Here is a 22,790-nt window from a genome sequence, read left to right on the forward strand (position 1 = left end):
ACGAACCACATCCAACAGGATTAACTGTGGACGCAAGAGGAAGCTGTCTGAAAGGGATATTCGGGTGCTAACCTGGATTGTATCCAAAAAACATAAAACCACGGCTGCCCAAATCACGGCAGAATTAAATGTGCACCTCAACTCTCCTGTTTCCACCAGAACTGTCCATCGGGAGCTCCACAGGGTCAATATACACGGCCGGGCTGCTATAGCCAAACCTTTGGTCACTCATGCCAATGCCAAACGTCGGTTTCAATGGTGCAAGGAGCGCAAATCTTGGGCTTGGGCATGGGGGTGGATCAGTGATGGTTTGGGCTGCCATATCATGGCATTCCCTTGGCCCAATACTTGTGCTAGATGGGCGCGTCACTGCCAAGGACCACCGAACCATTCTTGAGGACCATGTGCATCCAATGGTTCAAACATTGTATCCTGAAGGCGGTGCCGTGTATCAGGATGACAATGCACCAATACACACAGCAAGACTGGTGAAAGATTGGTTTGATGAACATGAGATTGAAGTTGAACATCTCCCATGGCCTGCACAGTCACCAGATCTAAATATTATTGAGCCACTTTGGGGTGTTTTGGAGGAGCGAGTCAGGAAACGTTTTCCTCCACCAGTATCACGTAGTGACCTGGCCACTATCCTGCAAGAAGAATGGCTTAAAATCCCTCTGACCACCGTGCAGGACTTGTATATGTCATTCCCAAGACGAATTGATGCTGTATTGGCCGCAAAAGGAGGCCCTACACCATACTAATAAATTATTGTGGTCTAAAACCAGGTGTTTCAGTTTCATTGTCCAATCCCTGTAGCTTTGTATGGTGGTAAGATAAAGTTGGGTCCCCATTCAGTTATGTTTGTCACAGCTCTGTTGTCTGTTACTTCGGAGATGAAGGAATATAAACTCAAATGGTCCAACAAATGCTTCAAATAATCACTAGATTTATGGAAATGTGCAAATAGTTAGGAAAATGCACAGAAATGTTCATGTGTGCACGTTCCTCCTTGAAAGTTACCATGACAGAAGCTAATTGCATGGATCAAAAATGTCACAATTCATTTAAATGCTTTAAGCATTGAGTGATTCTAATTTAAGGCAGGTTTTTGTTACTGTGTGAGATTAGCTTTGGGTTTGCACTACCTTTTACAGCTGCACACAAGCCACACAATCTTGAAAAAGTCTCCTCTGAATTTCTGTTAATCAAATGCACCGATTCACTGAATTATCCCACATTACTGAAGCAAATCGGCTGAAATCTTTCAGTTGCTGAGACAGCTGCTCCTCACCTGTTGCATAATTCTTCCTGGTTATCCCTTTTTCCATGTTTCTAGATCTACAAGGAGCAGCTCAACACCCGCATCGTCCTGGTGGCCATGGAAACCTGGTCGTCTGAAAACAAGATCGCCGTCGGCGATGACGCCTTGCTCACCCTGCGAGACTTCATGAAGTACAGGAAGGAGAGCATCAAGCAGCGCTTTGATGCTGTGCACCTCTTCTCGTAGGTTTTTAAAAAAAAAAAATTTATTTTACTGATCGGTTCTCTTGTCTAATCAAATCCCTGTTTGTACTTCAGAGGGAGGACGTTCATGAGCAGCCGCAGCGAAGCAGCTTACATTGGGGGCATCTGCTCAGTGACACGGGGTGGAGGCATCAATGAGGTGATGCATAACCTGCAGCAATCTGCTGCTCTCATGCTAACTTTTCCCAGTAGTTATTTTAATCTATTTATTCTGCGATTCCTCAGTTTGGCAGTGTGGGTCCGATGGCCATCACTTTGTGTCAGAGTCTTGGGCAGAACATCGGCATGCTTAGGAACAAAGAACGAACAACTGCAGGTAACACATCACTGATCTTAGCAGAATGCTTCAGTAACAAAGTAACTGCCAGATTCAGAGACCGAGTTACATCACTAAATCCTAAATCATCCTATAATACATCCTAAATCAGACATGCAATAAAGACTCATATCTTACCAAATACTGAGACACTTACTCATTTTCACTGGTCCATTAGGTTAGGTTTCAGCTCTGTAGAATAATTTATTTTTGACTACAGAGGTTTTTTGTTTTTGTCCAGGAGGCTGCAGGTGTCCAGATCCATGGTTGGGCTGCATCATGGAGGATACAGGGTATGAAAGATTTTGGGGGAAAGAAAATAAGAAATTCAATAAGTAGATTAACATTATGTGCCTTGCAAAAATATTCATACCCCAATTTGTCAGGCTACAACCAAAAGCTTTTACTAATAGTCCAAAACAAAGTAGAGCATAATAAAGTGGAAGGGGAATGATACAGTTTTACAAATAAAGATCTGAAAGGTGTGACACATGATTTTGCTTCTCATCTGTTATTTGTAGCTCTGGCTAGATGTTTATGGTATGTTTATTTAATTTTTCATCTCATCTGATCAGAGCACCTTCTTCCATATGTTTGCTGTGTCCCCTACATGGTTTGTGGCAAACTGGGCTTTTTGTTTTTCTTTTAACAAAGACTTTCTTCTTGCCACTCTTCCACCAAGGCCCGATTTTTGGATTGCATAACTTAGGTCATCCTGTCAGCAGATTCTTCCACCTGAGCTGTGGATCTCTGCAGTACCTCCAGAGTTACCATGGATATTTTGGCTGCCTGTCTAATAAATGGCCATGTCTTGGTAGATTTGCAGTTGTGCCATGTTCATATGCTCTATTATACTCTACTTTGTGTTGACCTATCATACAAAACACCAGTTAAATGCTTTGAAGGTTGAAGTCACCTTACAAAATGTTCAGAAATTCAAGGCGTATGAAAACTTTTGTCTGCATCCATCAGCTACTACCTGCCAAGGAAGTTCTCCCGCTGCAGTATAGATGAGTACCTGCGCTTCCTCCAGCAGGGAGGAGGAAGCTGCCTGTTTAACAAGCCAACAAAGGTGAGAGGCAGCTGGCTGCTTTTAGTCAGGTTTTACAGTGTTAACACTTGTATGTGGACAGAGATGTGAGGAAAACTCGTATTACTAAGTAATTGTTACTTTCTATTTGAAACAGTGAGCTTTGAATATGAGATATGATGCTGTTCATTTATGATATTTTCTGTGTAGCTGTTGGATCCCTCAGAGTGTGGCAATGGATATGTGGAGCTGGGAGAGGAATGTGACTGTGGATCACTGCTGGTAAGCATACTTAAATGTCATGAACTACATTTTTAAGAAATCATACAGCACCCTCCACACCTATTGGCACCTCCTATAATGATGTTCCTTAAAAGCCTTAAAATGTATCTTTTATTGCAGAGGCATAATCTTATACATTTAAAATCCTGTTTCAAAAAAATCTTCCTTTTTTACTAAACCACCTGTGCCATACTTTTTTTACCCCTTGCTATTACTGTTAAACAAAAGCAACTAAGGCGTTTTTGTGGCTTATACAGGTCCTTTTCAAAATATTAGCATATTGTGATAAAGTTCATTATTTTTCATAATGTAATGATGAAAATTTAACATTCATATATTTTAGATTCATTGCACACTAACTGAAATATTTCAGGTCTTTTATTGTCTTAATACGGATGATTTTGGCATACAGCTCATGAAAACCCAAAATTCCTATCTCACAAAATTAGCATATCATTAAAAGGGTCTCTAAACGAGCTATGAACCTAATCATCTGAATCAACGAGTTAACTCTAAACACCTGCAAAAGATTCCTGAGGCCTTTAAAACTCCCAGCCTGGTTCATCACTCAAAACCCCAATCATGGGTAAGACTGCCGACCTGACTGCTGTCCAGAAGGTCACTATTGACACCCTCAAGCAAGAGGGTAAGACACAGAAAGAAATTTCTGAACGAATAGGCTGTTCCCAGAGTGCTGTATTCAAGGCACCTCAGTGGGAAGTCTGTGGGAAGGAAAAAGTGTGGCAGAAAACGCTGCACACCGAGAAGAGGTGACCGGACCCTGAGGAAGATTGTGGAGAAGGGCCGATTCCAGACCTTGGGGGACCTGCGGAAGCAGTGGACTGAGTCTGGAGTAGAAACATCCAGAGCCACCGTGCACAGGCGTGTGCAGGAAATGGGCTACAGGTGCCGCATTCCCCAGGTCAAGCCACTTTTGAACCAGAAACAGTGGCAGAAGCGCCTGACCTGGGCTACAGAGAAGCAGCACTGGACTGTTGCTCAGTGGTCCAAAGTACTTTTTTAAGATGAAAGCAAATTCTGCATGTCATTCGGAAATCAAGGTGCCAGAGTCTGGAGGAAGACTGGGGAGAAGGAAATGCCAAAATGCCAGAAGTCCAGTGTCAAGTACCCACAGTCAGTGATGGTCTGGGGTGCCGTGTCAGCTGCTGGTGTTGGTCCACTGTGTTTTATCAAGGGCAGGGTCAATGCAGCTAGCTATCAGGAGATTTTGGAGCACTTCATGCTTCCATCTGCTGAAAAGCTTTATGGAGATGAAGATTTCATTTTTCAGCACGACCTGGCACCTGCTCACAGTGCCAAAACCACTGGTAAATGGTTTACTGACCATGGTATTAAAGTGCTCAATTGGCCTGCCAACTCTCCTGACCTGAACCCCATAGAGAATCTGTGGGATATTGTGAAGAGAACGTTGAGAGACTCAAGACCCAACACTCTGGATGAGCTAAAGGCCGCTATCGAAGCATCCTGGGCCTCCATAAGACCTCAGCAGTGCCACAGGCTGATTGCCTCCATGCCACGCCGCATTGAAGCAGTCATTTCTGCAAAAGGATTCCCGACCAAGTATTGAGTGCATAACTGTACATGATTATTTGAAGGTTGACGTTTTTTTTATTAAAAACACTTTTCTTTTATTGGTCGGATGAAATATGCTAATTTTGTGAGATAGGAATTTTGGGTTTTCATGAGCTGTATGCCAAAATCATCCGTATTAAGACAATAAAAGACCTGAAATATTTCAGTTAGTGTGCAATGAATCTAAAATATATGAATATTAAATTTTCATCATGACATTATGGAAAATAATGAACTTTATCACAATATGCTAATATTTTGAGAAGGACCTGTACTAGAGACCGGTGGGGGTTTCAGTAACAATCACTGGAGGTAATCTATATGCCAACTGGTTCTTTGGCAGACATACAAGAAAAATCATTTTCTGTCCTACGTCACAAACATAAATATGTAGAGTTTGCTAAATTCTTCTGGGATTTTAACTCAAATTTTGGTGAGATTAAGATAAGGATGACTTGTAGGACTTGTGATGCTGTGGGTCTTTTTCTCTTCCAATCACCCTGGGATTTTTGTTAGAGCATGGCAGCTTGGCTAGGAAATACCAGAACATTTTATTTAAAACTCAGATGGCCTCTCCAAAAAAACTGAATTAGTTTTTTTCAAATTAAAGGTTATATTTTAAAAGATTTTTCAGTGTAACATTATGCTGCTGTGCTGCGACCCATGCAGGCCTCCTTGTGGTCGCTTTAGAAACTGACCTTCATTCTGCAACACTGATTAATGTTATGAGGAGCACCTGGGGACTTGGTGAGGTCCTCAGTTATTCAACCTAACATGCCGTTGTTCTCCTCCACAGGTATGTTGCCACTCTTTGGTTCTTAGTTTGTTTTGCTTGCTTTAACACTTAAACATACATACATTCATTAATGCACACCGTGTTTCATGCCTTATAATAGAAAATTAGTTTGTGTTAAATAAATTACTCATAAGAGGCTGTATGCATGGTGTGTCTGCCTTTTTGTTGTGGTCTTTGAGCCAGCTCATAACAAGCTGCAATAAAAAAAATAAAAAAAAAGAAAACATTTTTTAAGGGTTTTTACAGCAGGTCTGCCAATAAATGTGGAAGGTGCTACTTTTGCACAAAAATACATGATTTAGTCATTTAGACCAAGGGTTCCCAAAGTGGGGCACTTTGGGAACCCTTGGTCTAAATGTGCGAAAATGAATGTTAAAGCTGTGGTTTTATTCCACAAATAATGCACACAGGGTTCAGGTATTTATATATATTTATATAGCACCCCTCATTCAATGCAGCTGAAAGTACTTTAAGAAAAAGCACAAACATGTTAATCTCAATAAAACACAGGAGGAGTAGGATTTCAAACTGAAATATGTTGAGCACTTTGAAACGTGGTTGTTGCTCTACCAGCGCTGCCTCCATACACCTGGCTCATGTCCTGCAACCCCTCTCTCTGGCCTTTAGGAATGTAGCCAAAGTGGAGCCAACTGCTGTAAAAAGTGTACTCTGACCCACAACGCCATTTGCAGCAATGGGCTTTGCTGCAGGGACTGCAAGGTGAGCTCCGTCAGCTATCATCCCCAACTTATTATTAAACATCTCCAGGTCTAAGATGTTCTGCAAACACTCAGGGAAAGCTGTGAAGCTTCTCTGACAAGGAAATAATTATTGTGCTTGAATTCTGCTGCAAGGTCAGCTAAAGATAGCCAAATCAGATTTCATAGGACTTAAGTTATTTAAAATGTGACTTAAGGAAAAAGAAAAAATACTTGCATAGATTCTTTCAATCTCTGTAGCCAACATGTCTTCTAATAGTTGAGTCTTAATCCTGTTTTGAAGGTTACTCACTGGGTTGTTTCTGTCTTCTGGTGCCTTTGTCTTATTTTTCTGTCCCACAGTATGAGCTCAGAGGAGTGATGTGCCGTGATGCTGTGAATGACTGTGACATTCCTGAGACCTGCATGGGAGATTCCAGCCAGGTGAATGAAAGACATTTATAAGGCTTCCTATGAGAATATTCAGAAAACGCAAAGCGTGCCTGATTGATCCGTCTCTTTCAGTGTCCTCACAATGTCCACAAACTGGACGGGTACACATGTGAAGCCGGACAGGTGAAATAGCACGTTTATCTTCTTGCAGTCCGAGAAGGATTTTCTTCTTTTTAACTTCACGTCCACTCTCCTCATCAGGGTCGGTGTTATGGTGGCCGCTGTAAGACCAGAGATGCCCAGTGCAGGACTCTGTGGGGTTACAGTAAGTTTGGCTTTAATGTTTAACTTTGTTTTTGATGCCCCACTGCCCTCTAATGGTTGTGACTCTTTAAATCTCCTTGGCAAGGGCATTTTTTTGAAATTCAAAACATGAAATTACACACAGGTACACTATTTACTGTTCAATTCAGTTTTATTTATATAGCACCAATTCACAACACATGTCGTCTCAAGGCACTTTACAAAGTCCGTGCAATCGAATCATACAGATTTCAAGTCAGGTACATACATTCCTATTAATCCTAACTTATCAAACAGTGCAGTCAGATTCAGTTTATTTTTCAGATTGGTTAAGTTTTCTATCTAAGGAAACCCAGCAGATTGCATCCAGTCAGTGACTTGCAGCATTCACTCCTCCTAGTTGAGCATGTAGAGACAGTGGACAGTTGCTTGCATCGACTTTGCAGCAATCCCTCATACTGAGCATGCATGTAGCGACAGTGGAGAGGAAAAACTCCCTTTTAACAGGAAGAAACCTCCAGCAGAACCAGGCTCAGGGTGAGCGGCCATCTGCCACAACCGACTGGGGGTTTGAGAGAACAGAGCAGAGACAGAAAAAGAACACAGAAGCACTGATCCAGGAGTACTTTCTATGGGAAAGAAAAGTGAATCATCACTGGTTGTAGCTCCTTTAGTGGCTTCATCTAGGAGAGAAAGACAGCTAAGCAGAGAAACTCTGAGCCACTTTTCAAGTCTAGAGTATGAAAGAAAGCACATACAGATATGCCCCTTTTCCACTGGCTTTTTTTAGCCTGCACGGCTCTGCACCACTCTGTTTCGCTCTACTCTGTATGGCATCAGGTGTTTCCACTGACCCGCCAAAGGCTGAAGCTATGGTGGCTGAAGCCCTGCCTCCAGCCATGAGTGTAGAGCTGTGCTGCTATTAATGTTATTGTGTTACATTGTCACATTAAAGTAATCTGCGTGAAATGATAAAAAATAAATAAAAAACAAAAACAAACTAAATACTAATAATGTTTGTATTAATGTATTTGCAAGAATTTCTTATTTTTTTTAATTTTTATTTTGTCTAAAATGATCCACTAGGATAATTGTCTTGACCACAGCCCAGCCAGAACTTATAAGGCTCATGGGTTCTGATGTTAGGGGTAGTGGCAGGAGAAGCAGAGAGGAGAGACGCTGCTGTCTGGACTGGTGAAGACGTTTTTGTCTTATCCATGGTAATAACGAAGACAAGGACTTAAAAGCGCAAAACCGTTTCACCATTTTGAAGTTTTAGATTGAAAACTGCATATTCGTGCTTCACAGATTCAGTGGGCTCTTCCTCTCGTTTGGTACGATGCAATCAGTCTGATTACGGGCAGCTGCTCTCTGCCTGCTCCCTCCTCCTGCATACGCTGGTTCTCTAAAGGACCGTCAATAAGTGTCCAAACCAAACATGTTGTTTCAATATGGTTTTGTTTTGGGGATTTTATGTGTGATCAGCTGGTTTACGATGTTATTAAATACAGCGCTCTGCCTTTGTGTAATTCAGAAAGCTGATTTGTCCTTTTTCTTTTCTGTCAGCCTTCATGCTGGTTCATGATTTGTAAATGCTCCGGCCACGGTGGTCCTTGTACTTGCTCTTGGGATTTATTAACTTTCCCTGCACTGTCTCAACAAAAACCTTCACATTTCTCCTCCTCCCATGGCCAATCAGTGAACAGCAGTCTGTTCACGTCACATATAATCCCTACCCAGCCCTGGTCATACCTGCTCAGGATCAGGAACCAAAAAAGTAGGTACCGGTACGGAAAAAACAGTAATGGAAACACTCGTAAAGCGAGTGGAGTGGAGTTGAGTAGGGCCAAATTGAGCCAGTGGAAAAGGGGCATATGTCACAGTAGAAGCTCATTCAGTAGCTATGTCTAGAAGAGACAGGGTTAAACACTGAAAGACAGGGCCAAGTGTATCATCTGTAAAAAGGTGAGCATGAAGTTGTCAGCAGCAGCTGCTTGGCCGATGCCTCCCTCCAGGAAGGTGTCACAACTAAACACAGGGCCAGGCCACATGTAGCTTCTGGAAAGAGGAAAAAAACAGACCATTAAGTTAAAAGCTAAAATACCATCAAATGATGGATCATTGAAGAGTATTATGAGAATGTAGCAGAAAGTGGTCATTATGTCCTCCAGCAGCCTAAGCCTATAGCTGCATAACTACAGAGATAGCTCAGGATAACCTAAGCCACTCTAACTATAAGCTTTATCAAAAAGGAAAGTTTTAATTACCAATTAGGTTACTTTTGTAACCAGTCGATTGCACTGGATTTTATTTAGAAGTGTCAGAGCAATTGGGGCTGGATACAAATGCATGTTAATATGGAAAACCGTGTATCGTTTTTCTTTCCACTTCACAACTATGAGCTACTTTGGTGGTCTATCACCTGAAACCCTAATAAAACACTTTAGGCTCTGGATATTTTGTGGTTGATGACTAAAAGAGTTCTTCTCTCTCAGACTCAGCTGACAGATTTTGTTATGAAAAGCTGAATTCAGAGGGGACAGAGAAAGGGAACTGTGGGCCAAACCCAGGTGGACAGGGATGGGTGCAGTGCAACAAACAGTAAGAACATCCTTACAAAACCTTCAGTGTATAAACTCACATCTTTCTCATAGAGATTTAAGTTTCACAGTTATGTCTGTTTTTGTCATGCAGAGATGTTCTGTGTGGGCTCCTGCTTTGCACCAATCTGACAGAAAGGCCCAGATTTGGTGAACTGCAGGGAAAGCTCACCAGTCTGACGATCCATCACCAGAACAGATACATGGACTGCAGGTGAGGCAGGACAAGAAAATGTCAAGATAAACGGTGCTTGAGTACTTGATTTACTGTGACTGTGTGAGTTCCAGAGGGGGTCATGCGGTACTGGATGATGGTGTGGATCTGGGCTACGTGGAGGATGGGACACCATGTGGGCCAAATATGATGTGTCTGGAGCACCGCTGCCTCCCTGTCGCCACCTTTAACCTCAGCTCCTGCCCAAGCTCCTCAACCTCACACATCTGCTCCCAGCACGGGGTGAGTCCACACTCCTCATCCCCAGAAAAATTGCCTCAGTGGGCAGGCTAAACTCACCCATATCCCAGAGGTAACCCACCATGGACCTTGTGTAAGAGTTCCCAAATGCCACCGACAGGTTGCTGTTTTTTTTTTCCCTTTGAGTAATCCCCAACCCCTCCTTGAACTGCCACCTTAACATGGTGGAGGGGTTTGAGTGCTCAAATGATCCTAGAGGCTATGTTGTCTGGGGCCTAAATGCCCCTGGTAGGGTCTCCCATGGCAAACAGGCTCTAGGTGACGGGTCAGACAAAGAGTGGTTCAAGACACCCTCATGACGACTACAAAATCGAGGCACGTGACGTCGCCCGGTACGGCGGAGCCGGGGTCCCACCCTGGAGCCAGGCCTGGGGTTGGGACTCGCTGGAGAGCGCCTGGTGGCCGGGTCGCTCCTCGCGGGACCCGGCCGGGCCAAGCCCGAACGAGAGACGCGAGGCCATCCCCCAGTGGGCCCACTATCTGCAGGGGGAACCGTGAGGGACCAGTGCGAAGAGGATTGGGTGGCGGACGAAGGTGGAGACCTCAGCGGCCCGATCCCCGGATGCTTAGGTTGGCTCTAGGGACGTGGAATGTCACCTCGCTGAGGGGGAAGGAGCCTGAGCTTGTGCGGGAGGTCGAGAGATATCGACTAGAAATAGTCGGGCTCGCCTCCACGCACAGCGTGGGCTCTGGAACCCATCTCCTTGAGAGGGGTTGGACTCTCTTCTACTCTAGAGTGGCCCACGGGGAGAGGCGGCGGGCTGGTGTGAGTTTGCTTGTTGACCCCCAGCTCAGCCGTCTCGTGTTGGGGTTTACCCCAGTGGATGAGAGGGTCGTATCCCTGCGCCTTCGGGTTGGGGAGAGGTCTCTGACTATCATTTCAGCCTACGGGCCGAGTGGTAGTGCAGAGTACCCGGCCTTCTTGGTGTCCCTGTCGGGGGTGCTGGATAGTGCCCCTCCCGGGGACTCTATTATTCAGCTGGGGGACTTCAACGCCCACGTGGGGAACAACAGTGACACCTGGAGAGGCGTGATCGAGAGGAATGGCCTCCCTGATCTGAATCCGAGTGGTGTTTTGTTATTGGACTTCTGTGCTAGTCACGGATTGTCCATAACGAACACCATGTTCAAACATAAGGGTGTCCATCAGTGCACTTGGCACCAGGACACCCTAGGCAGGATGTCGATGATCGACTTTGTTGTCGTATCATCAGACCTTCGGCCGCATGTTTTGGACACTTGGGTGAAGAGAGGGACTGAGCTGTCCACTGATCATCACCTGGTGGTGAGTTGGATCCGCTGGAGGAGGAGAAATCTGGACAGACTTGGCAGGCCCAAGCGCATAGTGAGGGTCTGCTGGGAACGCCTGGCTTAGCCCTCGGCCAGGGATGTATTCAACTCCCATCTCCGGGAGAGCTTTGACCAGATCCCGGGGGATGTTGGCGACATAGAGTCCGAGTGGACCTTGTTCTCCGCATCTATTGTCGATAATGCTGCCCGTAGCTGCGGCTGTAAGGTCTGCGGTGCTTGTCGCGGCGGCAATCCCAGAACCCGGTGGTGGACACCGGCAGTAAGGGATGCTGTCAAGCTGAAGAAGGAGTCCTATCGGCTGTGGTTGGCTTGTGGGACTGCTGAGGCGGCTGACGGGTACCGTGAGGCCAAGCGTGCCGCGGCCCGGGCTGTGGCAGAGGCAAAAACTCGGGCCTGGGAGGAGTTCGGTGAGGCCATGGAGAAGGACTACCGGTTGGCCTCGAAGCGATTCTGGCAAACCGTCCGGCGCCTCAGAAGGGGGAAGCAGTGCTTCGCCAACACTGTTTACAGTGGGGGTGGGAGGCTGCTGACCTCGACTGAGGACATTATCGGGCGGTGGAAGGAGTACATCAAGGATCTCCTCAATCCTGCCATCACGCATTCCCTGGTGGAAACAGAGGCTGGGGACTCGGGGTTAGACTCTTTCATCACCCAGGCTGAAGTCACCGAGGTGGTTAAAAAGCTCCACGGTGGCAGGGCTTCGGGGGTGGATGAGCTCCGCCCTGAGTACCTCAAGTCTCTGGATGTTGTGGGGCTGTCATGGTTGACACGTCTCTTCAACATTGCGTGGCGGTCGGGGACAGTGCCTCTGGACTGGCAGACTGGGGTGGTGGTCCCCCTTCATAAGAAGGGTGACTGGAGGGTGTGTTCCAACTACAGGGGGATCACACTCCTCAGCCTCCCTGGTAAGGCCTACGCCAGGGTACAGGCAGTGTGGTTTTCGTCCCGGCCGTGGAACACTGGACCAGCTCTATACCCTGTACAGGGTGCTTGAGGGTTCATGGGAGTTTGCCCAACCGGTTCACGTGTTTTGTGGACCTGGAGAAGGCATTTGACTGTGTCCCTCGTGATGCCCTGTGGGGGGTGCTCCAGGAGTATGGAATCGGGGGCCCTTTATTAAGGGCCATCTGGTCTCTGTACAAGCAGACCAGGAGTTTGGTCCACATTGTCGGCACTAAGTCGGACCTGTTCACGGTGCATGTTGGACTCCGGCAGGGCTGCCCTTTGTCGCCGGTCCTGTTCATAACTTTTATGGACAGGATTTCTAGACGCAGCCAAGGGCCGGAGGGGGTCTGGTTTGGGGACCAGTGGATTTCGTCTCTTCTTTTTGCAGGTGACGTGGTCCTTTACTGGCCCCCTCTAGCCAAGACCCACAGCATGCGCTGTGGCAGTTCGCAGCCAAGTGTGAAGCGGCTGGGATGAAGATCAGCTCTTCCAAGTCCGAGGCCATGGTACTCGACCGGAAAAGGGTGGCTTGTCCTCTTCAGGTTGGAGGGGAGTTCCTGCCTCAAGTGGAGGAGTTTAAGTATCTTGTTCACGAGTGAGGGAAAAATGGAGCGGGAGATCGACAGACGGATCGGTGCGGCTGCCGCAGTAATGGGGGCACTGTGCCGGTCCGTTGTAGTGAAGAGAGAGCTGAGCCGAAAAGCAAAGCTCTCAATTTACTGGTCGGTCTACGTTCCTACCCTCACCTATGGCCATGAACTTTGTGTCATGACCGAAAGAACGAGATCCCAGATACAAGTGGCTGAAATGAGCTTCTTCCGAAGGGTGGCCGGGCACTCCCTTAGAGATAGGGTGAGGAGCTCGGCCATCCGGGAGGGGCTCAGAGTAGAGCCGCTGCTCCTCCACATCGAGAGGAGCCAGTTGAGGTGGCTTGGGCATCTATACCGGATGCCTCCTGGACGCCTTCCTCGGGAGGTGTTCCAGGCACGTCCCACCGGGAGGAGGCCCAGGGGACGGCCCAGGACACACTGGAGGGACTATGTCTCTCGGCTGGCCTGGGAACGCCTTTGGCTCCACCCGGAGGAGCTGGAGGAGGTGTCTGGGGAGAGGGACGTCTGGGCGTCTCTGCTGAGTCTGCTGCCCCCGCGACCCGGTCCCGGATAAGCGGAAGACGACGAGTACGAGTAATCCCCAATTGGACTTGATCAGAACCAACCGATGCATCGGTGCTGTTTGCTGCCCTACTACATGTTTACCATTTTGGGTCAACTGGAGGGATTTCTGCAGGATACCCACAGTGGGGGCTGCCAAAGAACTGCCCACAGGGGTTCCCACATGTCATCCTCTGTAGAAAATACAGAAACCTTGCTAGTTTCTGTTCCCTGGACGGATTTCTGTGTGCCCGCAATTGTGGGCTTCACATCCACCTGGGCCTTATGGTGTTCATTTCGTGTCAGTGCCTGGTCCAACGCTGGCTCCGCATGACCTGTCTACTGGGGGAGTCCCTCTTCTGGATATATTTTAAATCTGTGAAAGCTAAAGATTTCCTGTTTCCTCTCAGACCTGCAGTAACGAGGTAAAGTGTACCTGTAATCCCGATTACACCGGAAAGGACTGCAGCGTGTTCGACTCCATTCCCACTCCGACCCCACCAGAGGGCCTAGAGAAGTACAAAGGTAACCACACGGAGCTGTTTTAGTGTATTTATCTGCCAATCACAAAGTGAATCCCCTGAACAATGGCTGGTTTAACAAATAAAAATGATAGTCATTTTACTATAGAACTCGTAGTGTACAACAAAACACGAGTTTAGGTTGTCTGGCATTTTTAAATAGGAAATAGAAGGAACCCTGTCTGCACAACTTCTTCCAAGATCTCCCTACAACAAAGTTTCTTAACAGTATAAATCTCATGTTTCCTAAATTAATCAGACCTCAGTTTTCACCTCAATATTTGACAAATGACCGTATTTGTAGAAGAGGTACTGTCACGGTTTTGTTTAGCCTCTCCAGCAATCCTACGGGTTCTCCTCCCAGACCTCAGTTTGACCTGCTCAGATCCTTCAGACTGCAGTTTTCCATTACAACACAAACCAGTGAAACTCCTGCTAATACTTCTGCAGCATTCCCGCTCTATTCTCTGATTCTCACTGGTTGACTTCGCTCCCACAGGTCCCAGTGGTACCAATATCATAATAGGTTCGGTCGCTGGTGCAATTCTGCTGGCTGCAATAATCCTGGGGGGCACAGGCTGGGGATTTAAGTAAGAGTCCTGGCATGCCTCCTTGCATGTCTGTGTATCTCCATGTGTCTCTGTGTGCTGTGCTCCTCCAAACATGCTTGCAGCTGCTGCTTGATGCTCCTTCGGTTTGCTGTTTGATCCGACCTGACAGAGACCATAAGGGCTTTTTAACGCTGCTGCATGTGCTGTAGATGGTTCAGTCTTCATGTTTGTTCAGTTATGACTTATTAAACTTCAGTCGCTCATTAGTCTCTGCATGGCCTGCAGGACTGATATTAAATGAATGGTATTCGAAGTAAAAACATTGTTTAAGAAGGAACCGCAGTTATGTCAATAATTGCAGAGGATTTTTAATAAACTATTTCTTTACATGGAATTTTCTTCACAATTTCTTTGGGTTTTAGTGTTTTGGTAATTTCTTTTTAAAATAACAGAAATCTGACCAGCTTTTGGTTTTATTTGGTTTTTATTTAAAAGGACTGATAGATTTGACCTACTCTCTATGCAATAAAATGCCAAATCCTTTACAAATTTAGTAGTAACAAGGTAAACAAATTAAAGCCTTTATCTGTAAAACCTGAAGAGGTCTTCGTCCGCGTTATGAATGAATAGTACCAGAACGTACAATGCGCTGCAGGTCTCAGCGTTACAACATGGCTCCAGGAAAGTCACTCATTTCCAGAGTCTATTTGTCCTACAGAAGGTAGTCGGGAATCAGGATGAAACGATGGCCAGTTTGATGCTCAGCAGAACGGTCTGATAATTCATGTAATTATGTGGGTTTATCTCGGACGAACATAGCACCAGGATCAGTTATCGGAAAATATTGTGCCACTGAAGACGGTGTTTGGTACAGACAGGGAATGCTTTGGAATAAATTGCTGTAGTTTTTTATAAAAGCAGTGACTTCCTCATTTAGAAAAAAAGTGTCTTGCAACAAAATTTTTTTCTTCATTTGACCAAAGGTTTATGCAGTATGTTGTAAAAATAAGTCCCTTCTTCGAAAGCAGGAAGGAGCTGCTGCTCCTGCCTTAAAGCCTGCTGTGACGGGATGCAGTCATGAACCCGAATCTGGGCAGATGAGCATATGAGACTAAATCTGCAAGGTTCAGTTGTATTTAGAAACATATCAACAAGATCTTTCTTTCCACTGCTGGTTTTCCTTCTGCTTTATTCACACTCTGCTTTGCTGTTATCTTTGTGCCAGCTTTGCTGTGGCATGCCTGCACCATCCAAAAGAACAAACACATTATCTTCTGTCATTATCTCAGAAATCCTGATAAACACAGCCGTGGTGGCAGAGTTTAATCTGCAGATGCTAAATGATAGGAGGCTCTTCCGATTCCCGTTTGCCGCTTCGCTCTTCAAGCTTTTGAAGCCCATGCATGTTTTTCCCAGTGTGGTTCAGGCATAAATTATGGTTGGTTGATCTCACTGGTATTCTTTTTCTGCTCTTTGTCCTCCCTTCATCGCTGCCAATCCAGGAACATCCGGAAAGGACGGTACGAATCAAGCTTTTGATCCTAATCCCAGTTCTGGAACGCCGCAGAGCCTTTTTAAAATATCCGTGTCTGCGTAGATATACGTGTGTTTGGTCCATTTTCACCATTTGTCCAATACTGAAACACTTTGTAGAGGTTAATTTAATTCATCTTATTTAAATCAAAGTAAATGTTGATAATACAGTTTGAAATCAAGGACTAAACAGGCCACAATCTATCAAATGATTGATCCTCAGTCACTTGACATTTTTTGACTTTTATTTAAGAACAAGTTTTGCTGTGTTTATGCAAATTTCACTGGATTTGTGTAGTTTGGGGGTAATTTTGATTCCCTATTTTTTTTTCATATCCTTTTTTAATCCTCAATTTGTTTTTTCAATCTTTTGTGTTGAAAGCCCTTCACAATTTCATGTTTGTTTCCACAAGGTGAGGTTATTTGGTCATGTACTATAAATCTGCCACTTTACCTGGATGAGCAAAATCAACCTTTTGACAACTTTTAAAAACTTAGCACAAAATATAAAACAAAAAAATGATCAGAATTAGTAATGTTGCCAATTTTTGACACTCCCATGTTTGGAATATACTCCCCAAAATAACTCAAAGTTGCACATATGGGATGGTAAAATTCAGCTATGAGTTTTCTCTAAAGAAAATATTTACTCTACAAAACTGGCATTTAAGGAGTTACAAATTATGGTGGAAACTGAAGTTCATAATGGATTTGATTTAAATAAAAATTGGAAATGTTTTTTTTTTTGCATATTTCTCTGGCAAGCATGTTTTACTCCTTAAGGGACACAGGTGAAGTGCTTCATTAACAATCAACTTTGCACAAAAAGTAAGCTGATCAGAATCAATCTTGCTGCCAAATTTTGACACTTTCCAGTATTTAATACCGTATTCTCACGTTCCTTCTTAAAGACTTTTATCACTGAAACTGGCAGTTGTTAAATTTCAGAAAAGTCATGATTATGTAAATGAAATTACTAATGGCATTAATAAAACACCAAAGGTTTAAACAATTCTGTAACAAAGTTTCAAAATTAGTAATATTTTTCTGATAAATTAATATGTAACTATTTAAAACTTCAATTATATTAAAATTATCTGTAATTATTTTAGTTTGCTGTTCATTGTTTCATTTTCCCGTGCTAGATTCCACCATGAAATAAATGGTAAGTGGGCCCTCGCGTTTGGTCAGTTAACCTGCAGACCAATCACCTTTTGGCTGACTGTTAGCCCCACCCACTAACTGATAGGTAAAACCTGAGAAAATGAGGATTACAATACAGGATTACAAGACCATTAAATACTCTAATTATATAGGTTTTTGCCACACATTTTCAATTTTACTTGTAATCATCAGCTACATATAGTGTGTGTGGCATATTTGGCCCATGATAATTCAATTCAATTCAGTTTTATTTATATAGCGCCAATTCACAACACATGTCGTCTCAAGGCACTTCACAACAGTCAGGTACATACATTCCTATTAATCCTAATCATTGAACAGTGCAATCAGATTCAGTTATTTATTCAAATTGGATAAAAGGTTTTTCTATCTAAGGAAACCCAGCAGATTGCATCCAGTCAGTGACTTGCAGCATTCACTCCTCCCAGATGAGCATGTAGAGACAGTGGACAGTCACTGGCGTTGACTTTGCAGCAATCCTTCATACTGAGCATGCATGTAGCGACAGTGGAGAGGAAAAACTCCCTTTTAACAGAAAGAAACCTCCAGCAGAACCAGGCTCAGTGTGAGCGGCCATCTGCCACGACTGACTGGGGGTTTGAGAGAACAGAGCAGAGACACAAAGAGAACAAAGAAGCACTGATTCAGGAGTACTTTCTATGGGAAGGAAAAGTAAATGTTAATGGATGTAGCTCCTTTAGTCGTTTCACCTAGAAAGAAAGAACAGATAAACTCTGAGCCAGTTTTCAAGGTTAGAGTCTGAAAGAGAGCACATAGAGTTAGTTACAGTAAAAGCTCAGTCAATTGCCATGTCTAGGAGAGAGAAAGGGTTAAACACTGAAAGACAGGGCCATGTGGATCATCGGTAGAGGGTGAGCATTAAGGTAAGTGGAAGCTGGCAACTACTAGATGAGCTATATCACTATATCCTGCTAGGTGCACCTTTACAAAGTCTGCCATGTCTAGCTTCTACCTGCTGTTTTGACTTTATTCCAGTAATAAAAGATGAGTCTGTTTTTTAAGTCAGACCAAGCACGAGAAAATCAAGCCTAACCCATTTTCCGATTTAAAAAATGTAATAAGCAGTATTGCACAGCTTTTTTTTTTTCCCTTTTCCACCCTAACCTTTATATTCTTTCCTATTCTGTCTCCACTCTGTTCCTGATCTTTGTTTCCAGATCTTCGGGAGTTTGAGTTGCTCTTCCTGTCTTCCTCATACCATACCCTGTCCGATCTGAGGAGACAGTACAGAGACGTCTTCCTTTTAATGAGCCATCGGGCCTTTTAAAAAAAAATCTTTTCCATCTCCTGCTCCATCTCTGTTGATCCTCACTCCAGCTGAGTTTAGTCTGCCAGGTGGGATAAATCTGAACAGCAGGGAGGCAAGGAGAAGGACGGAGCTCCCTGAGGTTCTTGCAGGCAGTCAGGGGAATTTTCTGGGAGCAGTTTTCCTGTTTTAGTTGAAATTCACATGGTTCTGGACACAGACTATAATTTGGACTGTTATTACGTGCTACCCCTTTAAGTATTTAAATGAACTTCTCAGTTCCTAGAGAGCACAACCATCTCCTCTTCATAGTGTGATTTTACCTGCAATAGAGGTGTTTGAATACCACTAATTGTTACTGAATGTTGGCATTTTGTTCGTCCAGACGGACTGTAGATTAGAAATGCACATTCCACAATAATAGCCATAATTTCTCCTTTTATGCTGCCTTGACAGGATATCTGGGCTCCAGGAGCTTTTGAGAAGCTTGTCGTTTTTGCTGAGGGCATATGAACAGCCAGATGGACAGTTGCACAAGTCTGCACTGGATGTATTCTCCATGCTGTATAATATACACACAGGCATATGAAAAAGCTTGGGAACTCTTCTTAACCTTTCTTCATGCCTTATGGAAACAGTATTTGAGTGGTGGCGTTAAGTTTATTGGAGTTACAGATACTTCAATATGCATCATAACAAAATTAGGGAGGTGCGTAAATATGGGCACACCAACAGAGATATTGCATCATTGCTTAGTTGATCCTCCTTTTCCACACATAACAGCCTCTAGATGCCTCCTATAACCTTTGAGTGTCGGGATCCTAGATGGAGGTATGTTTGACCATTCTTCCCTACAGAATAGCCTCAGTTCGGTTGAACTCGCTGGCTGCCGAGCTTGCTTCAAATCATCCCATATATTTTCGATGACATTCAAGTCTGGGGACTCTGACGTCCATTGTACTTCTTCCTTTTGCACGAATGCCTTTGTGGATTCGAACTGTGTTTTGGGTCATTGTCTTGTTCAAATATCCAACCCCTGCAACTTTGTGGCTGATGCCTGAACTTTATCTTGAAGAATTTCTTGATATCTGGTTGAATTCAGCCCAAACCGGACTTTAATAAGGGTTGATCTCTGAATTTTCTGCAAAGCCCCACAGCATGATGGAACCTCCAGCAAATCCTATTGTGGGTAGGTGTTTTTCTTCCGCCATGATTTTTGTCTCATCTGTCCGAAGCACATTGAGCGGCTTGTCTAAATAAGCTTTTCACACACAACAAGCTACTGTTTGTGGTGTGAACGTGCTTTTATTTCCTCATCTTGCCATTCAGAGATTTTTTGAGCAAACTGCTCTTTTTGTAGAAAGATGCACCATCTGTAGCAAGATGTTCTTGCAGGTCGTTTGAGGTGATCTTTGGGTTGTCTGTAACCATTAAGAAAATACCGCTCCTGGATTTTTCTTGGCCTGCCAGCTCTGGGTTTAACAGCAGCTATGCCTGTGGCTTTCCATTACCTGATTACATTCCTTAGAGTTGAAACTGACAGTTTAAACCAACGAGGCAGCTTTTTTAGCCTTCCCCTAAACCATGACATTGAACAGTCCTTGTCAGATCTTTTGAGAGTTGCTTTGAGGACCTCATGCCGTCACTCTTCAGAGGAGAGTTGAAGAAAAGTGCGACTTGCAATTTGGACACATTAAATGCCTCCCCTCGTGATTCCGCACTCCTGTCTACGAAGTTCAAGGCTTAACAAGCTAATCCAATCAATTTGATGTTGCAAGTAATCAGTATCCGGCTGTTGCATGCATTCAGATCAGCAAAATTATAAGGGTACACAAATTCTTGCACTGCATGTTTCTGGCATTTTAAAGCATTTCCTACAACTGTTGGTTTGGAAAACACCCCAGTACTCGGATGTTTCTAGGAGATGCTGGACATACCACTGTTATTGTTTTCCTTAACGTAGAGGGATTATTATGCAGGCTGAGATGGCTTCTCTAACCTTTTCATATGGCTGTACATGTGCATACAGATATGCTAAACATGGGTGCTGTTGTAAATAACTTGGGGACTCAGACAGCAGTGACTCACTGCCGCTGTGAACAGAAACACAAGTCTTTTACACAGACTTCTCTTCCGGCCTACAACTAAATAATTAGCTTAACACGACGTTGGGCTGTGCAACAAACAAATCAGACTGACAATCTTCTACTGTGCTTTGCAAAAATATTGATACTCATCCAACTTTTTTTTTGTCACATTAAAACCGCAAACCTCAATGTATTTTATTGGGATTTTATGTGATAGACCAACACAAAGGAGTAATTTAATACTGAATTTTGCTACCTGAAGCTGCAGGTTTTTGGGTCATGTCTCTACCAAACTCTGACCAGCTTCCCTGTTCCTGCTGAAGAAAAGCATCCCCACAGCATGATGCTGCCACCACCATATTCACTGTGGAGATAAGTGTTCAGTCATGTGCGGCATTAATTCTCCACCACACAAAGCACCGAGTACAAATGCACCCCACACTTTTCAGATTTTTATTTGTAAATAATTTAGAAAACCTTGTATCATTTTTCTTTCCACTTCACAATTATGCACCACTTTATGTTGATCGTTCACATAAAATCCCAATAAAATACATTGAAGTTTGTGGTTGGAACATGACAAAATGTAAATACTTGTGCAAGGCACTGTAAATTCATACAGTTGTCCTGGCAGACCGAGGAAAGCTTAAATACAATAAAAGAAATGATACACATTAGCAATAAATGTGTTTTAAGCATAACATCTGAACTGTTAATACAGGTTGTCATGTGCATCACATTTGGTTCCTTTGGTTATATTTCCTCAGATGTCGCCTTCTAACATCATTCAACAGGGCAATGACACAGATGCCACTAAAAACAATCAGGTTACACTGCCAGTCAGCCTACAGTGACGTTAAAGGAAGATCTCAGCGTCTTTGATTTAAAGCCTTTTTAATCAGGAATATGTATGCTTGGCAGTATAGTGATTAAACTGAATCTGTTGCTACACAAGGACTGTTTTGGCTAAAACCTCAGGCTACACTGTTTCCTGTTTGACATGTTGCAGTTGGACACTTGTATAACTGTATAATTAAACATACCTGTACATGTGATTTTTATTTATTTTTTGTGGTGTATTTGGTGTTAGCAAAATTTCAAGCCAATGTCATTTCTTATATACTTGACAAATGGTAAGCTGACCTTTGTAAAACGTAACGTAGAGCTGAGCTCAAAATAAGTTTCTTCATCCTGTTGGTGGTTTTGGGTTATGACAATTGTTTCAGCTTAAAGCAGGGGTGTCCAAAGTGTGACCCGGGGGCCATTTGCGACCCTCGACCAAACCTTACGAATGGCACAAATTTGGGTTCGCCAACTCAGGCGTTTGATGCATTTGATTTTAAAAAATAAGTTACGATGCAATTTGTACAGAAATTAGACAGATAAAAACAGATAAAAATAAAAACGATGTTTTTCCAATTTTAATAAGGGAAAAGAACACATTCATTACTTTAGGTTTGGCATTCTTGGTCCCCATGGCAAAAGGTTTGGACACCACTAGCTTAAAGCCTTTCTGTGCTGCCGTCACTTTATGCTGCTTATAAAGTTCGGTAAGATTACTGTTAAGTTGCCCTTATCAGTGTTTTTGCAATATCTGCTTTAAAACATATCAATTTAGAACAAAAAACATTAAAGAGCTTTATATTGTAATTTATAGGTAAAAAGGTGAAAATAAAACTTATACATGTATGAAAGAAGGATTTTAGGATGCTTAATAAAAAGCAGAAACAAAATGTCATTTATTTATAGAAAACTGTTTGAGTTGGAAGAAGGTGCTTTATAATTGAAACGAGTAAACAATAAATAAGAATAAATAAGAATAAAAACAAAGCAAAATACAGTGGCTCATAACAGGAAAGTGTTCACTTCCCTGTTTTTGGGATGTAAAAGAGTCCCTGATGAATCATTTTAAACCCTTTTTCATATATTTGACATCCTACACGAATCACTTAACAAAACCACTAAAGGGAAAGAACAATCGAAAAGCTGGTATACAGCTGGAATAACCTTGTTGCATAAATAGAAACACCCTGAAACTTAACAGTTTGTAAAGGCAAGTTTTTTGTTTTAAGCGTACAGTCTCCTACGATAGACGTCTGGTTATCCCACATCTTGTATACTTAGCTTTGGAGAACGTCTCCAAGGTCTCCATCTCTTGTTCGCAGCATCTTCAGGTGACTCCGCAGATTTTCTGATTTAGTTCTGGACTCTTGTGCCATTCGTATA

General features: G+C 43.6%; 1 protein-coding gene across 5 annotated transcripts in view; it reads left to right on the forward strand.

Annotated features, from left to right (window-relative positions):
* adam11 (ADAM metallopeptidase domain 11) overlaps window positions 1–22,302 on the forward strand; it is a 44,159-nt gene extending 21,857 nt beyond the window's left edge. Inside the window, exons 11-27 of one of the 5 annotated variants that reach the window (XM_047375996.1) lie at window positions 1,340–1,506; window positions 1,582–1,666; window positions 1,753–1,843; window positions 2,085–2,136; window positions 2,816–2,915; window positions 3,084–3,155; window positions 6,172–6,264; window positions 6,606–6,686; window positions 6,768–6,818; window positions 6,897–6,960; window positions 9,434–9,539; window positions 9,633–9,752; window positions 9,827–9,995; window positions 13,831–13,945; window positions 14,441–14,531; window positions 15,995–16,012; window positions 18,389–22,302. In XM_047375996.1, coding sequence (XP_047231952.1) covers window positions 1,340–1,506; window positions 1,582–1,666; window positions 1,753–1,843; window positions 2,085–2,136; window positions 2,816–2,915; window positions 3,084–3,155; window positions 6,172–6,264; window positions 6,606–6,686; window positions 6,768–6,818; window positions 6,897–6,960; window positions 9,434–9,539; window positions 9,633–9,752; window positions 9,827–9,995; window positions 13,831–13,945; window positions 14,441–14,531; window positions 15,995–16,012; window positions 18,389–18,404 — 1,491 coding nt within the window. In that variant the 3' untranslated portion in view covers window positions 18,405–22,302. Of the gene's footprint in view, window positions 1–1,339; window positions 1,507–1,581; window positions 1,667–1,752; window positions 1,844–2,084; window positions 2,137–2,815; window positions 2,916–3,083; window positions 3,156–6,171; window positions 6,265–6,605; window positions 6,687–6,767; window positions 6,819–6,896; window positions 6,961–9,433; window positions 9,540–9,632; window positions 9,753–9,826; window positions 9,996–13,830; window positions 13,946–14,440; window positions 14,532–15,994; window positions 17,137–18,388 lie in introns of those variants that run through there. The other 4 variants (XM_047375995.1, XM_047375994.1, XM_047375997.1 and 1 more) reach the window with 4 other exon arrangements.
* Window positions 22,303–22,790: the final 488 nt, after the last annotated feature.

This window comes from Girardinichthys multiradiatus, chromosome 10, assembly GCF_021462225.1.
Source record: "Girardinichthys multiradiatus isolate DD_20200921_A chromosome 10, DD_fGirMul_XY1, whole genome shotgun sequence".
Lineage (NCBI taxonomy): Eukaryota > Metazoa > Chordata > Actinopteri > Cyprinodontiformes > Goodeidae > Girardinichthys > Girardinichthys multiradiatus.